The sequence below is a fragment of the Oncorhynchus tshawytscha genome, linkage group LG19, assembly GCF_018296145.1.
Source record: "Oncorhynchus tshawytscha isolate Ot180627B linkage group LG19, Otsh_v2.0, whole genome shotgun sequence".
In the NCBI taxonomy this organism is placed as follows: domain Eukaryota; kingdom Metazoa; phylum Chordata; class Actinopteri; order Salmoniformes; family Salmonidae; genus Oncorhynchus; species Oncorhynchus tshawytscha.
Window position 1 is genome coordinate 18,082,988 of NC_056447.1, and position 25,283 is coordinate 18,108,270.

Below are 25,283 nucleotides of genomic sequence, written 5' to 3' on the forward strand. Positions count from 1 at the left end.
GGTCTCACATCCTGCACCAGCCTCTTGATATTTTAGGAATAATGTGAAATGCACAGATAGATTCTACTGTATACTGCGTGTATAAAACCAAGCACACAGTGAATCAAATACAAGGCAGGGCAAGTGACAGGTGATGGGATGCAGTCGTGGAAGACAGGGAAATATGTCTAGCACACAGTATAAATAGCCTGACGTGCCGTTAGGCCACTAGTCAGAGCCTGCCTGGGCTGTGGCTTAAAATAACTGTAAATTCATGTGTGGGTACCAGGTTCCTCCTGACCTGTCAGAGCAGTAAGGATGCACCTCTCTATTGGGGATATCCTTAAAATAAAAAAAACATGGCGGTCGGGACACAGCTACAGAACACTAGGTTTTCCTCTCTACTCTGACACTGAGTTATTGGGATCTAGGTTCTGGCCGGTGGTCTGAACAATTTGTGGCGGAGCAACATCACCGCTCGGAGAATGAATGATGCCCTGCTGTATTTGTGTTGGGGCGTTATCAATGAGCAGACTATAAATAATAATTACCCAGAAAACTTTGCAGCGCTTGACCAGAGGACTTCCATCCCATCCAACAGTCTGTTTTCCTTTCTGGTCTTGAAGTATTGGGGTTTTTTCTGTAGGGCTGGGTCTCTCCGGGCCACGTGAGCTGGAGAGAGATGAGAGGACTGGGATGCAAGGGCCTTCCTGTGGCACACACACACACCACACACACACACACACACACACACACACACACACACACACACACACACACACACACACACACACACACACACACACACACACACACACACACACACACACACACACACACACACACACACAGAGGCCATAATTAGCACTCTTCTCCACTTGCTGTCTTGTCTTTGATGTACCCCGCTCTGGGCGAGGGGCAGTTCACCCTGGGTCATTATAATCTCGTCAATTTACTCTGTGGCCCAGCGGAGCAGAGCATTCGCCCTGTCCTCCAGGGCCTGCTCTCTCCTCTCGCTGCTGCAGGCCGAAGTATTATAAACTTGGAGAACATTTTGTGGCTTTGGCCTGGACCAAAGCAAAACTTGGACCCAGCCGCTAATTGCTAATTACAAGCCCCTACCCAGTGGCGGCTTTACTTTTTGTCAGGGGCTTCTCCCCTCTCTCCATGTAAGGAGCCGTGCAACCCGAGCCAGGTTCTGGCCTGGGGTTGAGCTGCTGCCTATAGGTCCCACGAGGAGAGATAATGAACCACTATGTAGCTACATTATATATTATACTGGAGCAGTGGTGGACGTTGACTGGATCTATACATGTTACTCTTGGAAACCAGAGCCAAATCATGTAGGCACTGGCCAGCTACTTACAGGGTGACGCACATTGCATAAATTTCTGTTTGAAGCCCATCCACACAAGACTATTTAAGCGGCATATAGGGTATTTTGGCTGTTTGGACTAGGTTCATAGAGAAGCTGAGTTCATTGGGAAGAGCATGATACATCCTTACACTCCACCAAGCTGAGGAGATAACAGCTGACGTTGAGTTGTAGAATTTGTTTTGATATGTTTTGTAACCAGGACCTCTCTCGTCATCCCCAGGGCCTTGATGATTTAAAGATGGGGCTCTGTCCCTGGTGCTTGGTGGTGAAGAAGCAGTTCCTCTCAGATTCCAGTACAGGTTCCTGGCAGCGTATCGGCCCTGTAGTTGTAGGTATGCTGGTGGGTGGCGTTTGTTTCAGCGGGGTCTCCCCTTGAGCTGCCACTGATTAGACTGTGAAATAAACCGTCTTAAATAATGGGATGAGAGCAGCTTGGAGCGCTTGGGAGTTGTCTAGTCATGTTCTTCACAATTTAGGAGACTTTTAGAACCCCCCTCGTCCCATAAATTCTCCTCAGGAGATTATCAGATACGAAGCCGGGGACACACGCTCAACAAATCCAAAATATTTTCCCGCGAGCAGGTCGTGCATCATTCTCCCATCTCCTCTTAGTATTTCATATTTCACTCCTCTTCTCTCCGAAAACCCCCCCCACAACCGGTGCATCAGAAACAGAACTATATCAGAAACTGAACCATCCACGTCTACCAAAGCCTCCAGCAGGCATAATCTGCCTGCTATGTGATCTTTGGCCGTCATTGTTTTATTATTCTTGCTAGCCACATTCAGTACCATTTTTATTATTTTTTTAATGTCGAACATTATACCCAGCATCCCCCGCTGTCGTCGGACAGATCGTGTTTGTGTAGCGGTCTTTTCACAGGCCCTGCTGAGTTCTTGATTGTGCGGTTGTACTTCTCCCTTTGAAGAGGATGCCCTGTCATTGTGACCACCAGGGGAGGAACTGAAGGCGGTTGGTGCCTAAAGGCTTTTTATAGTCTCACCCCTAAAGGTCAGAGGCTGTGTGTGCATGTTTTTCTTCTCTTAGCAGGGCGAGGGTTGAGCGCTCAGACACCATCCGCTGTGTGAAGTCATGCCAGCCCAACGACATCGGCTGTGTCCTGGACCCCGTACACTCCATCTCCCATACCGTCATCTCCCTGCCCACCTTCAGGGAGTTCACCAAGCCAGAAGGTAGGGGCGCAATCTCAGACACTTATTTGGATTACAGCTAACTTTCTTGTTTTCAGACCCAGTGTTTTTTTTCCACTGCATGTTATATAAAAAAATTATTGCAAGTGTAGTCCTTTTTATGTTACCTCTTGCCCCAAAGCAGCCAATGCTTAAGAGTGTTGTTGACAGTGTACTTGTAATGTCGTCCACCAGACATGTCCTCCCAAACTCAGTATATATTTGAGCTGTGTTCATCCAAAGCCTGGGGATGAGGTTAATGTACTGGTAACACTATCAAGTATTGGCTAGCCGCTAGCCCAAAACCAATGACTAAGTGTCACTTAGGATGGATCTGACTGACTGACCACTGTAATCACACACAGACAAACCGAGACAAACTTGGTCCTACATGTGGTGCATGTTTCAGACACACTCATCCTCAACTTCATGGGAAGTTAAATCCTTGTTGTTTCTCATGAGCTCCTCATCTGGGTGTTTAGGAATTGCAGGCCTCCAACTGAACAACAGCACTGAACACCCATTTGCCCCGTCATAACCCCCTCTGCACACAATAAACCCAGAGCTCAGCCGCCTCCCATTTAATTGTCTTCCCCCGAGGAGAAGTTGGCACGAGCCTGGCTGTTTCAATCCCAGCCTGATTATGAGGGTTTAAAGCTCTGTAAAGCTCTTTTGTCTCTAATTGTTATCTTCTTCCAACAGAGATCGTTTTCCTGAGAACCATGTCGCCGGCGCACTCCTCCCCCCAACTCAGCTCTGACATTGTCTTCGACATTCTGGAGGGAAACGTCCAGAACTCCTTCGACATCGTCAAGCGACAGGAGCATGGCATGATTGTGGGTAAGTGGAAAGAAAGGAGGAGGGAAGGTGGCTAGGAACAGATGGTGGGTGAGTGGAGCGAAGGGATGCAGCTAGCTAGGCCATACGTCGCTTGACTTGGTTATTAAGGTATAAGTAACTCCTCAAATGACTAGGGACAAATAACAATAGCAGGAGACCACTATGGGTTCTCCCTAGTCCCGAGGCCTGGATGGATGGATATTTAATTTGCTCTGAGACCCAAAAAAATAGTGGTTTTCTGACCTAATTTCGCATTACGAAAAGGCTTTTTTCTTCTTTTTTTTTATTAACCAAATGCATGTGTCTCCATGTGAGAGCAGAGTGGGGAGGAGAAGAAAGAGAAGCCTTGGATTGAAAAGCATGAAATTCTCCGTCATAAGGATGCTCCTGTGACATAAGTACATCTGACACGCACTTCTAATAACATTTGCACTCTGGTGGCATTTGGGAGCTGTCAGCGTCTTCTGTGGCCCTTTATGTCTCCCTCTAGAGAGCTGTCCTTTGGGTTGTCCTCGGAGACCAATGAAGGACGGCTTTCTCTTCTTTATCCACCAAACATTTGGCGACAGTTTGTCCCACACTTGTGGGAAAGCACCGTTTAATGAACTTATTGACCGCCATGTTTTTTTCACTCCTCTTAAGCAACAAAGCCCTTCTTCTCCCTGACAGATTATTGTGGCTACGATGTACAGAGATGGCCTTATACTTTTGCATATCAAGCAGTCTGGATGTGCATAATATCTTTCCATGTGCGTGTGTACATGTCTATGACTAATATCAGTCCTTATACAGGCCTTGAGACAGTCATGGACACTAGCGGCAATCAAGGCTCAGATCTAAGTCTGTTCATGTAAAACAGAGAGGAGAGGAGCCCTAATGGGTGTGACTGCATGTGGAGCCTCTGTAGTTTAGGAGCCCATCCCTCTATTGTGGCCTCCACTGGTCTGGTGAAGATCCAGCGCTGCTCACGGTCTCTGGGGGAGATGAACCGAAGCCTGGCCCCAAGAGGACGGTGGTGTACCGGTGACACATAGTTTGGCCCTCTTGGATGTTTTGGCTCTGCGATGGGAGGATGGCGGGATGGGGACAGTGGGAGAGAGAGTGAGAGATGCACACTGTGCTGATGGATGAAAGCATGGCCTGTCACTACGTACATCTGTCTCTTCCCAGAACTGAGCAGGGAAAAAATGGAGAGAGTGTGCCAAGCAGTCATCAGCTCATAGGCTATGGGCGCACGCAAGGTCTCACATTGCACACATACATATGTGTATAGTCACACAGACACACAGGTGCCCACACACAAGCGTACACAAACATAACTCTAACAACCAGGCAATAGAGTACAGATAATATCTGTTGAGTTCAGTGGTTATCGTGTCATTGCTTTTGGGGGTATAAATGAACTATCCTTTGGTATTTGGTACTTACTTCACCACTCCTCAGAAGTTAAACCGGGTGCATGTATGCGAGAGAATGTGTGTGACTTGCGTATGTGAGAATTAATGTGTGTGTGTGTATGTGCGTGCGTGCCCAATGTGTGCAGAAGTAATCTTAGGCCCTTGTGATTCATGTGGTTAAATGTATTGTTCCATTTCCCCCACTAGCCCTCAGTGTCTCGCGGAACATTAGAGTTCTTTAACTGACTACCACATGAAAGGTCTCGCTGCCCTGTTTGTGAGGAGCCACTTCTCTCCCAAACCCTAGGATGCTTATTGGATGCAGTTCTCACGTGTTAGCCTTAGTCGGCCATGTTGACGTGCTCTGCTGACAAAGGCTTCGGTCAGTGACTGTCTGCTTTGAAATGTCCGTGTCCGTGATTAGCTATGGAGTTTGGTTTATTCTGCTCAGTGGTGGTGCTCTGCTCTGATTTGTTTGGCTACTGACTGTGGCTTAGCTCTGTAGCTAGCTGACGTGTAAACTATCCGTACGAGTTGCGTATAAATCTACTTTGTGAGTGAGAGGAAAGTCCTTTGTATTCACCAATACCGCTTTTAATAGACTGACCACTTTGACCAGCGTAAACCGTTTAAGTTTGGTACACTGCTACTTTGGGAAAATGATTCTGAGTTGGGGCTCTGTTTCACACAGTGACGCACAGTCTCACCCACTCTCACACTGGCTATACAACGAGCCACACACTGCGAGAGAGCCGCACCACTCTTCTGTAGTCATCCATCAGTGTCATAGGAGAGGTTTTCCCAGCTCTGTCACGTCTGGGTGACAGCCTTGACAGCCAGCCGCATCTGTGCTAACACAACAACCCCCCCAACACTCGAGAAAACATGATCACAACCAATAAAACACTCACCGAATCCAATGTCCTGGAGCCCAGGACCTAGCCCAGCACCACGTACTGCCACTACCGCACAACGGACGCTGTGGCAGTACATGGTGTCTTACGGCACTACAGGTAGAGATAAAGTAGATCCAGCTTGATGGTGTGTCATGACTGGGACATCATCACTGGCACATCAGATGACGCATATTCGGAAAGACAAACGGTGAAGGAAGAGGTATGCATTACTGAGACGATCTTGCACTATCACACGTGCACTTCTGATTTGGTCAGATTGAGGACAACGTCTGTTTGAAGGGACAGGATAGGATGATTGATTCTGGAAGCCAGCAGGTGGACTGCAGAGCTACTCCATTTAAAAACAAGGGTTTTGTGGTTCTGTGGTCTGCAGCACAGGAAGCAGGTGGTGGTCCAGAATCGGGGGCTTTCCTCTGCTGCAGCTTGTTGTGATGGTAGTGATGTCTGTATATGTGTGCGTGTGTGGTGTTCTACAGATTGATGGTGGTCTCGCCAGTGGTGTTGGTGGTTCCCCCTGTTTGACTTCCTCTCCCAGGCCATGCTTTCCCAGTGGGACTAATATTGTTTTAACACCACTCCCAGTGAATGCATGGTGTGGATGGACTGAGCTCACGTCATGCTCATGTTAGCAGGCAAAGGTAGCCATGGCTTGGCTGGGGCTGGTACTGAGGGTGGGAATGAAGATGAGAATAGGGATGGGGCTGAGCTGGAGTAGCAACATGTGATCTATATTAGAGAAGAAAGAGGGTGGGAGTGGCATCTCCAGATTCTCCACAGAAGGGTTCGAAGCTTTCCTTCTGGCCACCATGAGTGGGGAAGTGAGCCAACCATCGCAGGGTAGTTCCTCAACCTCATCCTTTGGTGACGCTAGTATCATCCGACAGTAAGTCAAAACCACAAACAATGGTCCATATAAAGCTTCCCTGGTCTGATCAGAGGGCCCAGAAGCCACAGCTTGATTCCAACCATTGTAGAGAGCAGGTAGAAAAAATGCTTGTGGTACAATTCTTCCCAAACAATTTGGAATGCCTATTTTTTGATGTTATTGGCATGGAGATGGCGGGCTGTGAAGGGAACCATGGAGTAAGTAACCTGTCTGTGTCTGTGTCTTCCACAGTAGCTGGTGTAATTTGGCCGTGGTGTATAAAATATTAGCAGAGTGTTACTGTGGAAGAGTGGGGCTTGAGGCTTAAGTCTAGGAATGTGTCTGAAATGGCACATTATACTGTATAGTGCACTAGGGTGATTCCTCACGAAACTAGAACAAAAAAAAGACCATGATTTTCTGAATTTTCACAAAGTCCTTTGGAGGAAGGATTGTTCACATTGATATGACATTTGTATCTTAAAGCATAATTGAGAAATAGTTAATTGAAGTTTGAATATTTTTGACATTTTGGCCTTACCCAGGCCTGCTTTAAAACTCCATAATGTTTCATCGGTAGGTGCACAAAGCTGTTGGTGTCATATGACACCTTAGCGCTTGCTATGTAATATGAGTATTATTTTTTATTTCAACCACACATTTCTTACGTACATTTATGGATATTGAAAAATATAACATGAATATTGAAAATATACAATTTCAGATTTGGCAAATTTTTCAATATAGTGTTTGAAATAAATATAATCTACATGTATATCAAAGTTCCCAAGTGGGATCTATGCTAGTTTTAAAGTTATGGCCCATTTTATACAGAGAAATTGACATAGTAGGCAATGTAACAAATCACAGCTCTCCTTTTATTTGTATCATTGCACATCCATCATCGACCATTTTGAATCCATTTTGACATTCACTCTGTTGGTAATGGATCATAAAGTACCATAGATCCCACTGTGGAACTTTGATATTCCCATAGAGTATATAGAAAAATTGGCCAAATAAAATGTTTTCAATATTCATGTTTATATTTTTCAAAATTCATAGATGTAAGATTTTTATTGAAATTGAAATACTACTCATATTACAGAACAAGCAGAAAAGCAACTACAGATGAAACGTTATGGAGTCTTAAAGGAGGCCTGGGTAAGACCAAAATATCACAAATATTCCAAAACCAATTAATTATTTCTCAATTATGCTTTAAGATACACATATCAACAATCCTTCCTCCAAAGGACCCTTCTAAGGATACAATTCCCCCCAAGATCATGATATTTTTTTGTTCTTCTAGTTTCAAGAGGAATCATACTAGGCAATAGGTTGCCATTTCAGGTGCAATCTAGTTTATGTGTTGTCTTTGTGTGGTTCGTGTGGAGCTGACGGCAGAACTGTGAAGGGTAGGGTGATAAGCAGAGAGCGGGAAAGGAGAGCAAGAGAAAGAGGGAGATAAAGAGAAAGAGAGAGAGGCTGTCTTGTCAGGGGATGATCATGAATCATGACATGGCATCAGCAGGCCCCACCAGAGCGGGCCAAGCCGTGAAGAATCTCTGCCTGCTTGCCTGCCTGTCACTGAGGGGATTAGTACAGCTAATCAAAACAGTGTCTTCTCCACCCGACAACCCCACAGCACAGCCAAACACACAACGCCTTCTCTTCCCCGGGTTGGTCTACACCGATGCTAGATATTGTCACACACACATGCGCCCACAGAATGTATGTAAGCTTGCATGCAATATTGCACTCTTCTGCATACGCCTGCACATACAATATGCCTACACACATCCTCACACACATACTATACCCACACACATTGAGACACCATGGATTCTTACTCTAAGTGTATTACAATAATTTGCCAGACATAGCTAACTAAGTACTTGTCTCACTCTCCTCTGCGCTCCACTTGATTTGTATACAGTTGTTCATCATCACTCCCTACTAGTATCTCCACAGCCACGCAGCTGTTTATTTCAGCTTTATTTTGATTATTTATATTTTACTAATTTATTTCCACATTATGTCAGTGGAGGCTTCTCAGAGGAGGAAGGGGAAGACCACCATCCTCAGTGAATTTCATAAAAATTGAAATTGTAAAACATTTAAAAAGTTATCATTTTTTTGATAAAGCTATATATATATATATATATATATATATATATATATACACTGCTCAAAAAATAAAGGGAACACTAACACATCCTAGATCTGAATGAATTAAATATTCTTATTAAATACTTTTTTCTTTACGTAGTTGAATGTGCTGACAACAAAATCAAACAAAAATTAAAGATGGAAATCAAATTTATCAACCCATGGAAGTCTGGATTTGGAGTCCCACTCAAAATTAAAGTGGAAAACCACACTACAGGCTGATCCAACTTTGATGTAATGTCCTTAAAACAAGTCAAAATGAGGCTCAGTAGTGTGTGTGTGGCCTCCACGTGCCTGTATGACCTCCCTACAACGCCTGGACATGCTCCTGATGAGGTGGCGGATGGTCTCCTGAGGGATCTCCTCCCAGACCTGGACTAAAGCATCCGCCAACTCCTGGACAGTCTGTGGTGCAACGTGGCGTTGGTGGATGGAGCGAGACATGATGTCCCAGATGTGCTCAATTGGATTCAGGTCTGGGGAACGGGCGGGCCAGTCCATAGCATCAATGCCTTCCTCTTGCAGGAACTGCTGACACACTCCAGCCACATGAGGTCTAGCATTGTCTTGCATTAGGAGGAACCCAGGGCCAACCTCACCAGCATATGGTCTCACAAGGTGTCTGAGGATCTCATCTCGGTACCTAATGGCAGTCAGGCTACCTCTGGTGAGCACATGGAGGGCTGTGCGGCCCCCCAAAGAAATGCCACCCCACACCATGACTGACCCACTGCCAAACCGGTCATGCTGGAGGATGTTGCAGGCAGCAGAACGTTCTCCATGGCGTCTCCAGACTCTGTCACGTCTGTCACATGTGCTCAGTCCGAACCTGCTTTCATCTGTGAAGAGCACAGGGTGCCAGTGGTGAATTTGCCAATCTTGGTGTTCTCTGGCAAATGCCAAACGTCCTGTCCTGTAAGCACAACCCCCATCTGTGGACGCCGGGCCCTCATACCACCCTCATGGAGTCTGTTTCTGACCGTTTGAGCAGACACATGCACATTTGTGGCCTGCTGGAGGTCATTTTGCAGGGCTCTGGCAGTGCTCCTCCTGCTCCTCCTTGCACAAAGGCGGAGGTAGTGGTCCTGCTGCTGGGTTGTTGCCCTCCTACGGCCTCCTCCACGTCTCCTGATGTACTGGCCTGTCTCCTGGTAGCGCCTCCATGCTCTGGACACCACACTGACAGACACAGCAAACCTTCTTACCACAGCTCGCATTGATGTGCCATCCTGGATGAGCTGCACTACCTGAGCCACTTGTGTGGGTTGTAGACTCCGTCTTATGCTACCACTAGAGTGAAAGCACCGCCAGCATTCAAAAGTGACCAAAACATCAGCCAGGAAGCATAGGAACTGAGAAGTGGTCTGTGGTCACCACCTGCAGAACCACTCCTTTTATTGGGGGTGTCTTGCTAATTGCCTATAATTTCCACCTGTTGTCTATTCAATTTGCACAACAGCATGTGAAATTTATTGTCAATCAGTGTTGCTTCCTAAGTGGACAGTTTGATTTCACAGAAGTGTGATTGACTTGGAGTTACATTGTGTTGTTTAAGTGTTCCCTTTATTTTTTTGAGCAGTGTATATAAATACTAAATATAATCACATCACCAAATAATTGATTAAAACACATTATTTTGCAAAGAAGGTCGACAGTAGCCTCAACAGAAATTGATGATAAAATTATTGTGGGGGCTGTCTTGTTAGACTTCAGTGCAGCTTTTGACATTAACAATTATAGTCTGCTGCTGGAAAAACATATGTGTTATGGCTTTACACCCTCTGCAATAATGTGAATAAAGAGTTACTTGTCTTACAGAACACAGAGGCTGTTCTTTAATGGAAGTCTCTCAAATATAATCCAGTTAGAATCAGGAATTCCCCAGGGTAGCTGTTTAGGCCCCTTGCTTTTTAAATTTTTTACTAACGACATGCCACTGACTTTGAGTAAAGCCAGAGTGTCTATGTATGTGGATGACTCAACACTATACACGTCAGCTACTACAACGACTGAAATCAATGCAACACTCAAAAAAGAGCTGCAGTTAGTTTCAGAGTGGGTGGCAAGGAATAAGTTGGCCCTAAATATTTCTAAAACTTAAAGTATTGTATTTGGAACAAAACACTCACTAATCCCTAAACCTCAACTAAATCTTGTAATAATAAGGTGGAAATTGAGCAAGTTGAGATGACTAAACTGCTTGGAGTAACCCTAGATTGGAAACTGTCATGGTCAAAACATATTGATGCAGTATTAGCTAAGATGGGGAGAAGTCTGTCTTTAATAAAGCGATGCCCTGCCTTCTTAACAACACTATCAACAAGGCAGGTCCTACAGGCCTTAGTTTTGTCGCACCTTGACTACTGCTCAGTCATGTGGTCAGATGCTACAAAAAAGGACTTCAGAAAATTACAATTGGCTCAGAACAGGGCAGCACGGCTGGCCCTTGGATGTACACAGAGAGCTGATATTGTCACGTTCTGACCTTTATTTCCTTTGTTTTGTCTTTATTTAGTATGGTCAGGGCGTGAGTTTGGGTGGGCAGTCTAGGTTTGTGTTTCTATGTTTTTTCTATTTCTGTGTTTGGCCTGATATGGTTCTCAATCAGAGGCAGCTGTTTATCGTTGTCCCTGATTGAGAACCATATTTAGGTAGCCTAGGTTTCACTGTTGGCTTGTGGGTGTTTGTTTCCGTGTGAGTGTTTGTCGCCACACGGTACTGTTTCGGTTTGGTTATTTCACGTTATCGTTTATTGTTTTGTATTTCATAGTGTTCAGGCTTTTCTTATTAAAATCGTCATGGGCACTTACCACGCTGCGTATTGGTCCGATCCTTGCTACACCTCTTCAGACGAAGAGGATGAAATCTGCCGTTACAGATATTAATAATATGCATGTCAATCTCTCCTGGCTGAAAGTGGAGGAGAGATTTGACTTCATCACTACTTTTATATGTGAGAGGTATTGACATGCTGAATGCACCAAGCTGTCTGCCTAAACTACTGGCACACAGCTTGGACACCCATGCATACCCTACAAGACATGCCACAAGAGGTCCCTTTACAGTCCCCAAGTCCAGAACAGACTATGGGAGGCACACAGTACTACATAGAGCCATGACTACATGGAACTCTATTCCACATCAAGTAAGTGAAGCAAGCAGTAAAATTAGATTTAAAAAAACAGATTAAAAAAAGCACCTTATGGAACAGCGGGGACAGTGAAGCAATACAAATATTGGCACAGACACATGCGCACACACACACACACACACACACACACACACACACACACACACACACACACACTCACAGATTTAGTACTATAGTTATGTGCTAGTGGTAGAGTAGGGGCCTGAGGGCACACAGTATGTTGTGAAATCGGTGAATGTATTGTAATGTAATGTAATGTAATGCTTTGCCAGCAGCTAATGGGGATCCATAATCCATAATAAATACATATACAAACAGCACTCTGTAGGGTAGCACCATGGTGTAGCCGGAGGACAGCTAGCTTCCATGCTCCTCTGGGTACATTGACTTCAATACGAAACCTAGTAGGCTCATGGTCCTCACCGCCTTCTTTAGACTTACACAACTTCCAGAGGGCACCCTCCAGTCTAATAGAACTATTGCAGTATCAACAGACATGTTGTCCACCCAATAAAATGATCAGAGAACGAATCTAGTATTGAAAGCATAACCTACATCTATCTGGCACTGCAGTGTATAAAATGTTGTGAGTAGTTGACTCAAAGAGAGAGAAAGACAATAGTTTTGAACAAATTAATATCTTCTAAAATGAAGGAGAAGCAAAAGAGGAATAGTGATAGAGATCTCCTCATTTGTTTTCACTTCTAGTTACACTTACTTAGCTATCAAATGCAGCTAGCTAGTTTAGCCTACTCAAACACCCTGCTCAAACTGAGGGATGCTATGTTAGCTAGCTGGCTATGACTTTCCAATACAACACTGGAAATGTTCCAAGTCAAGGTAAGCTTTTGGTATTGCTAATTTATTGCCACTGGGGCCCACCGGTGTAACTGATTACTGACTGTACATTGTAATGTTACTGCATGATTGTAGTGGGTTTAGTAACGTGTTAGTTCTATTAGCTATGCTGACTATGACGTTACATTAGCGAATATGGTGAGAACGATGTTGGCTGTGTGTATAACTTTGGCTTGGAAAGTTTTTTTTTTTCGCCTGGTCACATATAGCTGATGTGTTGTGCATTGAAGTCAACAAGCGAAGGGAAGAGGTGAGAGGAGGAGAGTGCATAGATGCGAGAAGCAATACAACGTGGCTGCTATGAAAGTGAACTGTGTTTATGTGTGATCGCAAATTCTGTTGAAAAACATAAAAGCAACACAGCTCATCACCCTGAACACTCCATCCCCACTGTCAAACATGGTGGTGGCAGCATCATGGTTTGGGCCTGCTTTTCTTCAGCAGGGACAGGGAAGATGGTTAAAATTGATGGGAAGATGGATGGAGCCAAATACAGGACCATTATGGAAGAAAACCTGATGGAGTCTGCAAAAGACCTGAGACTGGGACAGAGATTTGTCTTCCAACAAGACAATGATCCAAAACATAAAGCAAAATCTACAATGGAATGGTTCAAAAATAAACATATCCAGGTGTTAGAATGGCCAAGTCAAAGTCCAGACCTGAATCCAATCGAGAATCTGTGGAAAGAACTGAAAACTGCTGTTCACAAATGCTCTCCATCCAACCTCACTGAGCTCGAGCTGTTTTGCAAGGAGGAATGGGAAAAAATGTCAGTCTCTCGATATGCAAAACTGATAGAGACATACCCCAAGCGACTTACAGCTGTAATCGCAGCAAAAGGTGGCGCTACAAAGTATTAACTTAAGGGGGCTGAATAATTTTGCACGCACAATTTTTCAGTTTTTGATTTGTTAAAAAAGTTTGAAATATCCAATAAATGTCGTTCCACTTCATGATTGTGTCCCACTGGTTGTTGATTCTTCACAAAAAAATACAGTTTTATATCTTTATGTTTGAAGCCTGAAATGTGGCAAAAGGTCGCAAAGTTCAAGGGGGCCGAATACTTTCGCAAGGCACTGTATCGCTGTTACATTGAACTAGGTGAATGGAATATGAATGATGTTATAGAAATAAGGCCAGTCTCATGAAAAAAAGTCGTCCTCCCTCATCTTAAATGGCACCGACCGCCACTGCTTTATGTATATATTTTTGGCCAATACAGATAATGTAATGAAAGGTATCCAGGGATACTGACATACTGTATTCGTTTATCAAATATGGATCCAAAAGACATTCAGGAAATGCGCATGTTGATAAATTAATGTTTCCAGGAAGTCCACCAAATCCAGCATCAACTTCTGTTGTAGGTTTTAATGTCATGTTTCTAGTTATAGAGTGCTTTTGTCTAATTTGTCCTATACTCCTCAGCGGTAGTTTAGGTTACTGTGCAAGGTCACTTTTACTACGATGTGAAGGTCACAATAAAGCTAATGTGTTACTATATCATCAATGCTACTCATCCATTAAACAACCACTGAACATAGAAAGTCCAAGAAAAGCAGCAATCTTTTCCTTCCAGCTACTGTAGCTACTTTTTCAATGATGTCACAAGCAGTGGAGCATGATTGCATGCGTCCAACGGTTCATTTGATCTGTAACTGTGACTCATTGCTAAATGACCTTGAAATACCAAACCACACGAGCTGGCCTTTCAGACTGGGGGTGTTCAGTGCTCACGTCTCCTTTGGAGTGGTCAAGGGACTGTTTAGACAGCCTGGCTGGACTGCCCAACCGTCGGTCAGTTGGTTGTGATCAGGAGCTATACCAAACACACAAGAAAGGCCAGTCAGGCCCGTGCCCTATGGTCCGGTCCCCAAGGGGTTTCATGCTAATCCTATGCCTCTCTCAGAGCGGACTGGGCCTGGGCCGTAGTGTGCTCTCCCTGGCCTTTGTCCAATGGTTTTACAGCACGGAGTATGCATCGCACCACGGCCAGCGTGTCATTATACAATACTGTGGTAAGGCCGACGCATGCTTTTCATTTGTTTCTGGTGTTAAACCCGTTCATTTTGGATTTTGTCATACACTTCCTCGCCGAGTTGTAGAAACCAGAAAACCCCGAAATTGTACTGTTTACATGTAACCCTTTAATATTGTATCCTTCGCAGCCTCCTGACATTTGCTTCACTTTGTTTTGTGGCAGTGTCTCCTCTGCTACCATGTATTTAACACTTAAAATACCCCCCCTTACTATGCCAATGAGCAGCCATTTTGACTGCAACATTCTAACTGTCTAATACACTGCTCAAAAAAATAAAGGGAACACTTAAGCAACACAATGTAACTCCAAGTCAATCACACTTGTGAAATCAAACTGTCCACTTAGGAAGCAACACTGATTGACAATAAATTTCAAATGCTGTTGTGCAAATGGAATAGACAACAGGTGGAAATTATAGGCATTTAGCAAGACACCCCCAATAAAGGAGTGGTTCTGCAGGTGGTGACCACAGACCACATCTCAGTTCCTTTGCTTCCTGGCTGATGTTTTGGTCACTTTTGAATGCTGGCGGTGCTTTCACTCTAGTGGTAGCATGAGACGGAGTCTACAACCCACACAAGTGGCTCAGGTAGTGCAGCTCATCCAGGATGGCACATCAATGCGAGATGTGGCAAGAAGGTTTGCTGTGTCTGTCAGCGTAGTGTCTAGAGCATGGAGGCGCTACCAGGAGACAGGCCAGTACATCAGGAGACGTGGAGGAGGCCGTAGGAGGGCAACAACCCAGCAGCAGGGCCGCTACCTCCGCCTTTGTGCAAGGAGAAGCAGGAGGAGCACTGCCAGAGCCCTGCAAAATAACCTCCAGGAGGCCACAAATGTGCATGTGTCTGCTCAAACGGTCAGAAAAAGACTCCATGAGGGTGGTATGAGGGCCCGACGTTTGGCATCTGGCAGGACGTTTGGCATTTGCCAGAGAACACCAAGATTGACAAATTTGCCACTGGCGCCCTGTGCTCTTCACAGATGAAAGCAGGTTCACACTGAACACATGTGACAGACGTGACAGTCTGGAGACGCCGTGGAGAACGTTCTGCTGCCTGCAACATCCTCCAGCATGACCGGTTTGGCAGTGGGTCAGTCATGGTGTGGGGTGGCATTTCTTTGGGGGGCCACACAGCCCTCCATGTGCTCACCAGAGGTAGCCTGACTGCCAATAGGTACCGAGATGAGATCCTCAGACACCTTGTGAGACCATATGCTGGTGAGGTTGGCCCTGGGTTCCTCCTAATGCAAGACAATGCTAGACCTCATGTGGCTGGAGTGTGTCAGCAGTTCCTACAAGAGGAAGGCATTGATGCTATGGACTGGCCTGCCCGTTCCCCAGACCTGAATCCAATTGAGCACATCTGGGACATCATGTCTCGCTCCATCCACCAACCACGTTGCACCACAGACTGTCCAGGAGTTGGCGGATGCTTTAGTCCAGGTCTGGGAGGAGATCCCTCAGGAGACCATCCGCCACCTCATCAGGAGCATGCCCAGGCGTTGTAGGGAGGTCATACAGGCACATGGAGGCCACACACACACTACTGAGCCTCATTTTGACTTGTTTTAAGGAACAACATCAAAGTTGAATCAGCCTGTAGTGTGGTTTTCCACTTTAATTTTGAGTGTGACTCCAAATCCAGACCTCCATGGGTTGATAAATTTGATTTCCATTGATAATTTGTGTGTGATTTTGTTGTCAGCACATTCAACTATGTAAAGAAAAAATTATTTAATAAGAATATTTAATTCATTCAGATCTAGGATGTGTTATTTTAGTGTTCCCTTTATTTTTTTGAGCAGTGTAAGTACATTTCCCATATCCTATCAGAAAAAGTATCCTTTGGTTGTGTTCATGAAGGTCTTGGGTAACAATCAAAGAACACCATAACATTTTTATTAGTTTATGTTACTGTAGGGGATCTCACGTGTGGAGCGCAAAAGAACAGCGGTTATTCATGGAAAAATGTACATTTTGAAATGTATTTAGCAAGGGTAAGTGTTTTGGAAACCTCAGCATCTGCTCTATCTGATACTATATAGAACTCAGAGGAGGCTGGTGGGAGGGGCTATATGAGAACGGGTTCATTGTAATGGCTGGAATGGAATAAATGGAATGTATCAAACACATCAAACATGGAAACCACGTTTGACTCCGTTCCATTGATTCCATTCCAGCTATTACAATGAGCCTGTCATCCTATAGCTCCTCCCACCATGCTCCTCTGATAGAAATCAAAACGTCTTGCCTGCATGTGACTCTGTAGGATGATTAGAAAAAGTCACTTCTTGGCAATCCAGGAAAGAAATGACTTGTCCTCCTAAAACTTCTTATAACACAAATTCCGTTTGTGATATCCAGTGGCGACCAGTCATTCAGGGCAGAGCACCACCTGTTTTGAGCCCCACATTTTTAGCTTAAAAAAATCAGGGTTGCCTGTTTTGCATGTTATTTTGTTATTAATATTTGTTTGCAAACAATGTAATTGTTTTAAATAATAATTATTGAGTTAATAATTGTTATCTTTTTTTGCTTTCTTGAGTAAGGCCGCTCCAAAATGCAGGTGTTTCAGACTACCTCAGTGCTTTCTCTGGTGGTGGGGCAGCCAATTGGAAAATATGGAGTGTAGGAGTTGGTAATGTTCTCTAGTTGCACCGTGATCGACTCCGTGTTCTGTCACTCGTGGGGACACTACGTCACCGCCAAATCTAAGGGTAGAGCTCTGAAAATTCAAGCCTCTTGGGTGCTGCCATAGAGATACATTAGAAGTGCCCATCCAAGAAGGCTCAAGGTCATTGGCCACAGATATAATTACGTTACATCATGTTATATCTACAGCAGCTTTGATTGGACTGAATCTTAGCTAGCAGTCATCATCAAGTCGACAATCTACTGGAAAATCTTCTTTAATCCTTGTCATATGAAGAGAAATAATGAAAATAAATTATAGATGAAACGTGTCAGTGCTCAAGAGCTACGACCTGAAGATCACTGACGTCATCATGATTCAACCTTGTTTTTTCCGAGTTCTCAGTGGTCTTGATAGCACCATAAATCCAGAGAATGCCAGACTTTGATGACAAAGTTTAATGACAAAATCTGTCCACGAAGGACCGCCGCGCCACCTTCCAATTCAAGTGAGCACAGCACAACAAGGTGAGTCCAAAAATGTATTGTATGCTGCTGCATAGATGATGTAATATGCCAGGGAGATATGTATACTGTAGCTAAGAAAGTAATACTAAGTGTATGTTGTGTAGTAAGCTGTTAGTAGCTCATGTGCTTCACCCTAATAATTTGGTATATTTTCCCCTCTTAATTTCGCTTACTGTTCTGACTTGGTGGTGTAGCCTATAACCTATTTTTAGAGGAAAGTAATCATTGAATATTGTATGAGCTTTCATTGTTAATGTGTTGTTTAGTGTTGTGTGGTGTAGTGGCTTTAGTTTGTCCTACCAAGATTTACATGCTAAAATCACCAATGGTGATATCTAAATTCTAACAACATATGTGTGTTAAATATACTTATTTAGGAAAATTCAAGGAAGGAGGGCAGCACGACTTTAAAAAAATGTAAGAGATATTTCAATTTTAAATTCATATGCAGTCAAAATGACTGCCTCTGCGCCTCTAGTGTTAATGCTTTTTTCTACTTACAGGCTATGTTATGGTGTGCCGGAATGTTCTGGGAAACAGGGGGTTTGTGCAGCTGTGTGTTTGATGGAGGTTGGAACATGGCGGGGTCACCTCTGCACCCTGCGGCAGATATACTACCTCAACGGACTCCCAGATATACTACCTCAACGCACTCCCAGGGATAGCAGAGCAGAGCACTTTCAGACGTACTGTAGGCGTACAATCATTTCCTGGAATGTACTAGATACACAAAGTAGAGGAGAGATGATATCAGTGAGAGATCTGGTCTTTTTTATTGTTTATGTGTAATGGCCTACACCTCAGGTACTGACAATATGATTGCATCAAAGTAAAACCTGGTAGCTTTGAGGTTTTCACCTCACCACAGCTCGTGACCGAGTGAAATGTTTGCAATGATTATGTGGTTGTGGTGGTTTGGTTTCACCTCAGATTCATAGCTAGTATGTTGAGCTCCAGCTGTCACTGTAGATGCCTTGTCTTCGTGGAGGATACGGCACTCTGTGTGCTGTGGATGTGAAACATGCTGAAGCACAGAGCCCTTATAAGGCTTCATACGAGCCTCTTCAGGTGTAACATCTGGCTGGTCTAACTGCGCAATTAAAACTTGGGATGATTAAGAGGAACACGCACTGCATGCACTACATCACTCTGCCGCTTGCTGAGCTATGTTGAGCCAATCAAGGGACTCATCTGCTGCACCTCACTGATCAGTGACGACATGTAAAGCTGCTGACAGTAGAACTGAGCACCGCACCTGAGAAAGCCGTGAGACGCCTACAGGCGTAACAGAGTTGTGCAATGCCATTTAGATATTGAGGAGTTTTGACTGTGGATGCTCATGGCAACATTTAGTTGAATCCTACATTGTCTAGTGTATTTTTTTTATATTGTGTAAATTTAAAATAATGTAACGTTTCGCTTGTTTGTCCCTCTGATTTTCATTTGTCCTTGAGATATTTTGTTTGCGGCAGCAGCAAACTTGGCCCCAGCTGACCCCTGTAATAAAAAACATTTAGAGCCTCCATTGGATTCGGGTCACATTTATGATCTGAAACCATTGCTCTACTCCCAATAAAACAGGGCTATTGTGAAAGTGATACCCATGCCGTATTGTGGTGCTCCGTACTGTATTTATAATGAATGATATGTTTCATTGTGCTCGTCTCGTTCTCGCTCGTCTTGATTGGGTCTTCCAGTTCATCCAATATTGAACCCTGTGAACTGACTAACTTCGAAGTTACATGGGCAAATTTGAACTTCATGAACTCTGTTTCTTCTCATGCATTGCACACAGTGCACATGTTGCATTGGTAGTATATCTTGTTGTACGTCAACGACTCACATGCAGTGGATCAATTCCCAAACTCAGTCAACTGTATGTCTACATTATCTCTCCGTATTGAGTGAATATTTGGCACTTGTATAACTGAACAGCACGCCACCTCCATTTGCTGGTGATGATAATAATTGTTTCATATACGCAAAGCCCCAATCTGTTTTTCCATGTCCTTTATTTTTCTGAACATTTGTGCTGCAGCACTGTTTTTGAGTTCACACAGAGGTTCCTTCTCTCTGATGAAGCTGACGGTTTGGAAACAATAAAACCCCCGTCCCGCTCCCCTCAGCCCCTCAGCCCTGTGTCACTACGCAACAGAGTCCCAAAACACCAAAACAAGGGGGCAACCCTGGTAAGAAGGACCCTATTCCACACTCTTCAGGCGCTTATTGCTGGAATCTTCTGTGTGGCCGCAGGGATCCAGACTGACTGGGAGAAGGATGAGGGGAGAGGGGACGAGAGGGTAGGCTCAGTAAGACTGACTCTGGATGAGCTTCTCTTGCTGCCGCCTAAAGATGGATCCCTGAAGGAATGCCTGCCTGCCTTCATGGCTGTATCGCGTGACAGACCAGTCCGCTTCCCGTCGTCCAACACATGGGACTCATTTACCCTCGCGGGCCTCAATGATGGTGCCACAAACATCAGGCAGGCGCCCTTAGGAAGAGGAGAAGATGAGACAGGGAGAAGGCAAGAGAGGAGAAGAGAAAATAATGTTAGCGTTTTAGAGAGGGTCTAGATTCTAACCCCACACCATGCCAGTGTCCACCCCAGAGGACATTTGCAGCAACCAGCTCACCCTTGATCTTCATCGTTTGCCCTATGGTGAGAATGAGGGCAATTCCACAGAAACAGGATGATGCTGAGACTCTGATTTTTCACTTTAAAAGTATGCCAAACAAAAACCATTGATTGCAAAGTTAAACAAACCATGCAACTCTATGCACAAGGAATCATTTTTATTTCCACAGAACAGTTTCCAAAATCACATTTACTCGAAGAACAGTGCAGATATAAAGTTTGGTAACAGATGGATGGTAAAATCTCCCTGTTTTTTATGTGACCATGTTTTACAAAAACTCTTAAATATCTGCAGAAAAAGGGGGTGCCAGCTATGATATAACACCTTAAGTTTGAAAAAAAAAACATGTTTTGGTTATTGAACTATAATACAGATGTAGGTTCTTAATATGAGCCAGTTTGCTACAGCAGGAAAATAATCCTGCAGCAACAGGAAATGTGAATTATGTGGATTATAATTAAGGGGCAAATCAAGTCTGAAATGTCAATGTAGAAATTACAAACGTTAGAAACATTTTTAAACCTCAAATACACTACAAGTTTGCATTTCCTTCTGTGCAGGAAAATTCTCAGCAACGAAAGAGTGCTCAAATTAAGATTCTACATCTGTAAGTGAAGTGGATTAACACCCATTAACAGACTGATGGTAACAGAATGAAATCATGGGTCTTTGATCTGTACTATACAGAAATGCATAATTATGAATGTCCTTCTCTTCATGGTAGAAAAATGTTTACATCTTTCTTTCCATGTTTGGGTATTATTATACACAAGGGCTATTATTTGAATGAGCTCCACCTCCAAACAAGACCACATTTGGTTAGTCCGGACCGGTCATAACAGAATGCCAGCGGAAGGGAGGACAGTAGTAGGTGACCCAACTGTGGTTTGTTACTACAATGAATTCCCACTGTAGCCAATTCAGTTGCAGTCATTATGTTACTGATTTTGTAATGACAAGACAATAGGCAATATTTAGTCAACGTATGCCAAATAATTTCTGCAAAACTAAATATAAAATGTTGATATTAGTTGGTAGGGGTCTTTACTCCAACATTATTGTGTTTTGATATATTTCAAATACCTTTTATGACTTTTTCTGTTTTCTAAGACCCCTTTTCCATCTGTTTGACCAGAAGTCAAAGCCTTCGCATATTCCTAATTTTTAGGATGGAAACCGTAGAAAAATGAATAAAAGCCTTGAACTTCATATGTTAGTGCTCATGGGGCTTTTAACATGGAAATACCCATGACCAAATGTCTCTCACTGGTTTATGACAATTGTGGTACAAAGGCTTTTCATGAGTCACATTGAGTGATGGCGGGACATCTTGTTGATTTGATTTAAGATAATTCATCAGGCTGTACTTTTGATAGACTTTACCGCATGGAATTCAATACATTTTTGAATTATGAGACCAATACCTACTTCATCTAATACCTGTCTCTCTGTGTGAGAAACCGTTGAGAGAGAACAAGAGAGATGGATAGATAGAGAGAAAGACAACAGTGAATGGACAGTGCAGTGATTGTGCTGCCTGGCTGCACGCTGGGCGATGGCTGTTCAAACAGGACTGAGCTGAAATGTCACCAGCCCTCCGCAGAGAAAGGGCCTGCTGACAGCCTGGATAAACACGGTCGTTCTTTCACCCTGTAATCGCATGTTCACTTAAAAAGAGCTTCCAACAAATTCCATGTGCATTCGGTCATTCTTGGGTCTCGGTCTAAAGCAGTGGTGTTTTCCCCACGTTGTTACCGTGATAGGAGAGTGTCTCTTTTGCTTGTCCTCCAAGGGAGGTTGGCGGTTGGAGGGAGGAAGGTGAGGGACGGGTGGATGGAGGGATGGAGGGAGGGAGGGAGGGATGAAGGAGAGAAATAAAAGCCTGATTCACATCAATAGGTTTGACATTCCTCTCATCGTATGAGGTCAGCACGTCACCAGGCTCCAGTAATAGTATTGCTGCACGTGATGAGAAGAAAACAACATCGATCCATCCCTGCTGCCACTTTTCATTCTAGAATGTCCGGAGATAGAACTAGAATGGGCCTATTACTTCCATACAGTATGTTACGAGTAGGAATGCAAAAAATGTAGAGAAAGGCTTCCTATCCCCTGTAAGGATGACTGCAAACTAAATAAAACTGTTTTAATTAAGCTAACTTGATGGTCAGTCATAACCCCCCCCCCTTACCCAGTACGTTTGGTACCCTTCACTCTCTGACTATCCCTCTGTGTCTCCCTTAGGTGTCGTCCGACAGGTGAAGCCCCTGATTGGCTCGCTAAACATGGTGTTGAAGCTGGCTATGAACTATGTCACCTCTGGGGTAGTGTCTCATCGGAACATCGTCAATGTCCACATCTTTGTTTCTGAGTTCTGGTTCTGAGTTTAGGACATGCCACCACCACCACCACACATAGCCACACAGTTCTACCACAGTACTACCAGCACCGTCACATAATAGCCACAAAGTACTACCAATTACACATTACTACCACACAGTACTACCACCGTACTATAACTTACCGTCCTAACATGAAGAGAAATTCGAATTCTGAGTGCATGGAGGAGAAAAGGAAGATTATTTAGGTGTATAACTACAAGGATGTGCATGCACAGCATTGGGAGGTATAATACAAGTCATTCCTGATAAACCCAACGCAACACATTGTAACTAACTTTTGTTCATTGTTCGTTCCGTTTCCATTAAGATGAACAGACCACAAGCTGCTTAATCACTTTTTTATTGTATGAAACTAAGGCACACTTCCCAGTCAGTTTACATGTAATAGAAATTGATGTAACAAGCCAAGCCATGAGTGGATGCATGCATCTGGCACACAGAGCTTGATGTGAAGACTCACATACTGTATTGTGTAATGTAAGCATGCTGTCATGCTGAAAGACAATAGAATGTGATTGTGAATTGAAAGGGCATGCGTAGACATGGAGAGGTGAAAAACCATTGAAGGATTTAACAGTTGAATGTAACACTTACCCATAGGTTCATGGTGTGTATTACATTTCCTTTTCTTACTTTATAGACTGCGAAAGGTGTTACGGTACTAAATAAACCATCTTGTTTTTACTTATGAAGCCTTTTCTTTGTGTGCGGGCGAGTGAAAGCTTCAGGTTGGTTGATGAATTTAACTTGTGTTCATTTGGAGGAAAAGTGGGACAGAAGTCATTTCTGGTACAGTGATTGAGAGTGCAGAAAGAAAAAGGGTGAGTCAGAGGAGAGAGAAAGGGTACATAGGCACTAGGAACCAGGAACCACAGCCCTAATTAGGTTAGTCACTGAACCAGAACGGTTCTCTCTACTCTCACTAAGTCAGCCTAGTGGATATGAGACGCTGTTGGTGGAGCAGATGACAGCAATGTTCTAACGATGGGGCTGTAATCATCCCCGTGGTTGAGGCCCAGGCAGAGCTTTCCAATGCTTCAGACAATGGAGGAAGGAGGGACATTCATCAGGAGCCCAGCCTGTCTACACGGACGGCTCTAAAGGTACTGAGGAGATAATTCCCTGGATTATTGTTCTTTTTTTGTATTTATTAGGAATTACTGCACTGTTGGAGCTAGAAACACAAGCATTTCGTGTACGAGACCAAAAAACTTTGATTTGATAAAATAGAGGCCAAGAGGTCAGACCTGTGGTCAGATGTGAAAAGGAAAGGAGGAATATTTGGAATGTGTGTGTGCGTGCGTGCGCAAACAAGAAAACAGATGACAATAATATGATGGTTAGACCAGCATCTGTAAAGACATACCCACAGAGGTAAAGGCAATTAGCCAATCTGGAAGGACATTACAAACTGTCTGACGTGGGGGATTATTTGAAGGACCATAGGACAGACACATTGGGTAGATGTGTGAGAGTAGCTAAGTATAGCTGGACAATGGGACAGCGTGTACAGACTGTACTGGGCAGAGTAGAGTGTGTAGGAGGACAGCACAGATTCCAACAAGCTGAATAATATGGACAGTCAAGAAAGGCTGGAGCAGCAGTCCCTACTCCCTGCGCTGCTGCACTACAAAACCACATACATGTGTGGGGACAAATGAGCAAACATCTCTTGCCAGATTCCCTCTGCAAAGCCAAGACGAGCTGCTTGCCTTACACTGGAAGCTCCTATGACTAACCAGCTAGCGTGGGTCTGATGAGTCGACATAATGGCAGAGCAGCAGAGAAGACCTGTGTGGACTGGACTGGTTTGGCCTGTTTGTTTATGTACTCTACTGTGGCACTGTGGTGGTTAGGGCTCTCTGTGTGAGTTGTCATGGTGGTGTCTGGCTCTGGGGGAAGAAGGAAAGGGGTATGGGGACTGAGGTGACCTGATCCCCAGCCTGGAGGGCTCAGTGGAGGAGGAGAGGCTGTGGCAGGAGCCAGGACAGACACCAGGGCCCATGGAGGCACGTGCTGGGGCTGACTCCTGCACTCGCCTGATCCCGCTTTTTCCTGGCGGCCAACCCTGGCTACCACCGCAACATATGTTATAGGATATAAGTGAGTTCTTTTAATAAAGGTTGGGGTATTTTTTTAAGGTTACAAACCACTGTTTCTCATTACAGAAAACACAAAAATGTTGCTGTTAGATGGATACTACTAGAATGCCAATGTCCTACCCTCATCTGCACTATAGATACAAAAGTATTTGGACATCTCTTCAAATGAGTAGATTTGGCTATTTCAGCCA

At 44.2% G+C, this 25,283-nt stretch overlaps 1 protein-coding gene across 2 annotated transcripts in view; it reads left to right on the forward strand.

Annotated features, from left to right (window-relative positions):
- Positions 1-23,674, forward strand: part of LOC112218177 (fibulin-1) — a 59,696-nt gene extending 36,022 nt beyond the window's left edge. The window contains exons 15-17 of one of the 2 annotated variants that reach the window (XM_042301414.1): positions 2,409-2,551; positions 3,251-3,388; positions 22,833-23,674. In XM_042301414.1, the coding sequence (XP_042157348.1) occupies positions 2,409-2,551; positions 3,251-3,388; positions 22,833-22,972 (421 nt within the window). In that variant the 3' untranslated portion in view covers positions 22,973-23,674. Of the gene's footprint in view, positions 1-2,405; positions 2,552-3,250; positions 3,389-22,832 lie in introns of both variants that reach the window. The other variant, XM_042301413.1, reaches the window with a different exon arrangement.
- Positions 23,675-25,283: the final 1,609 nt, after the last annotated feature.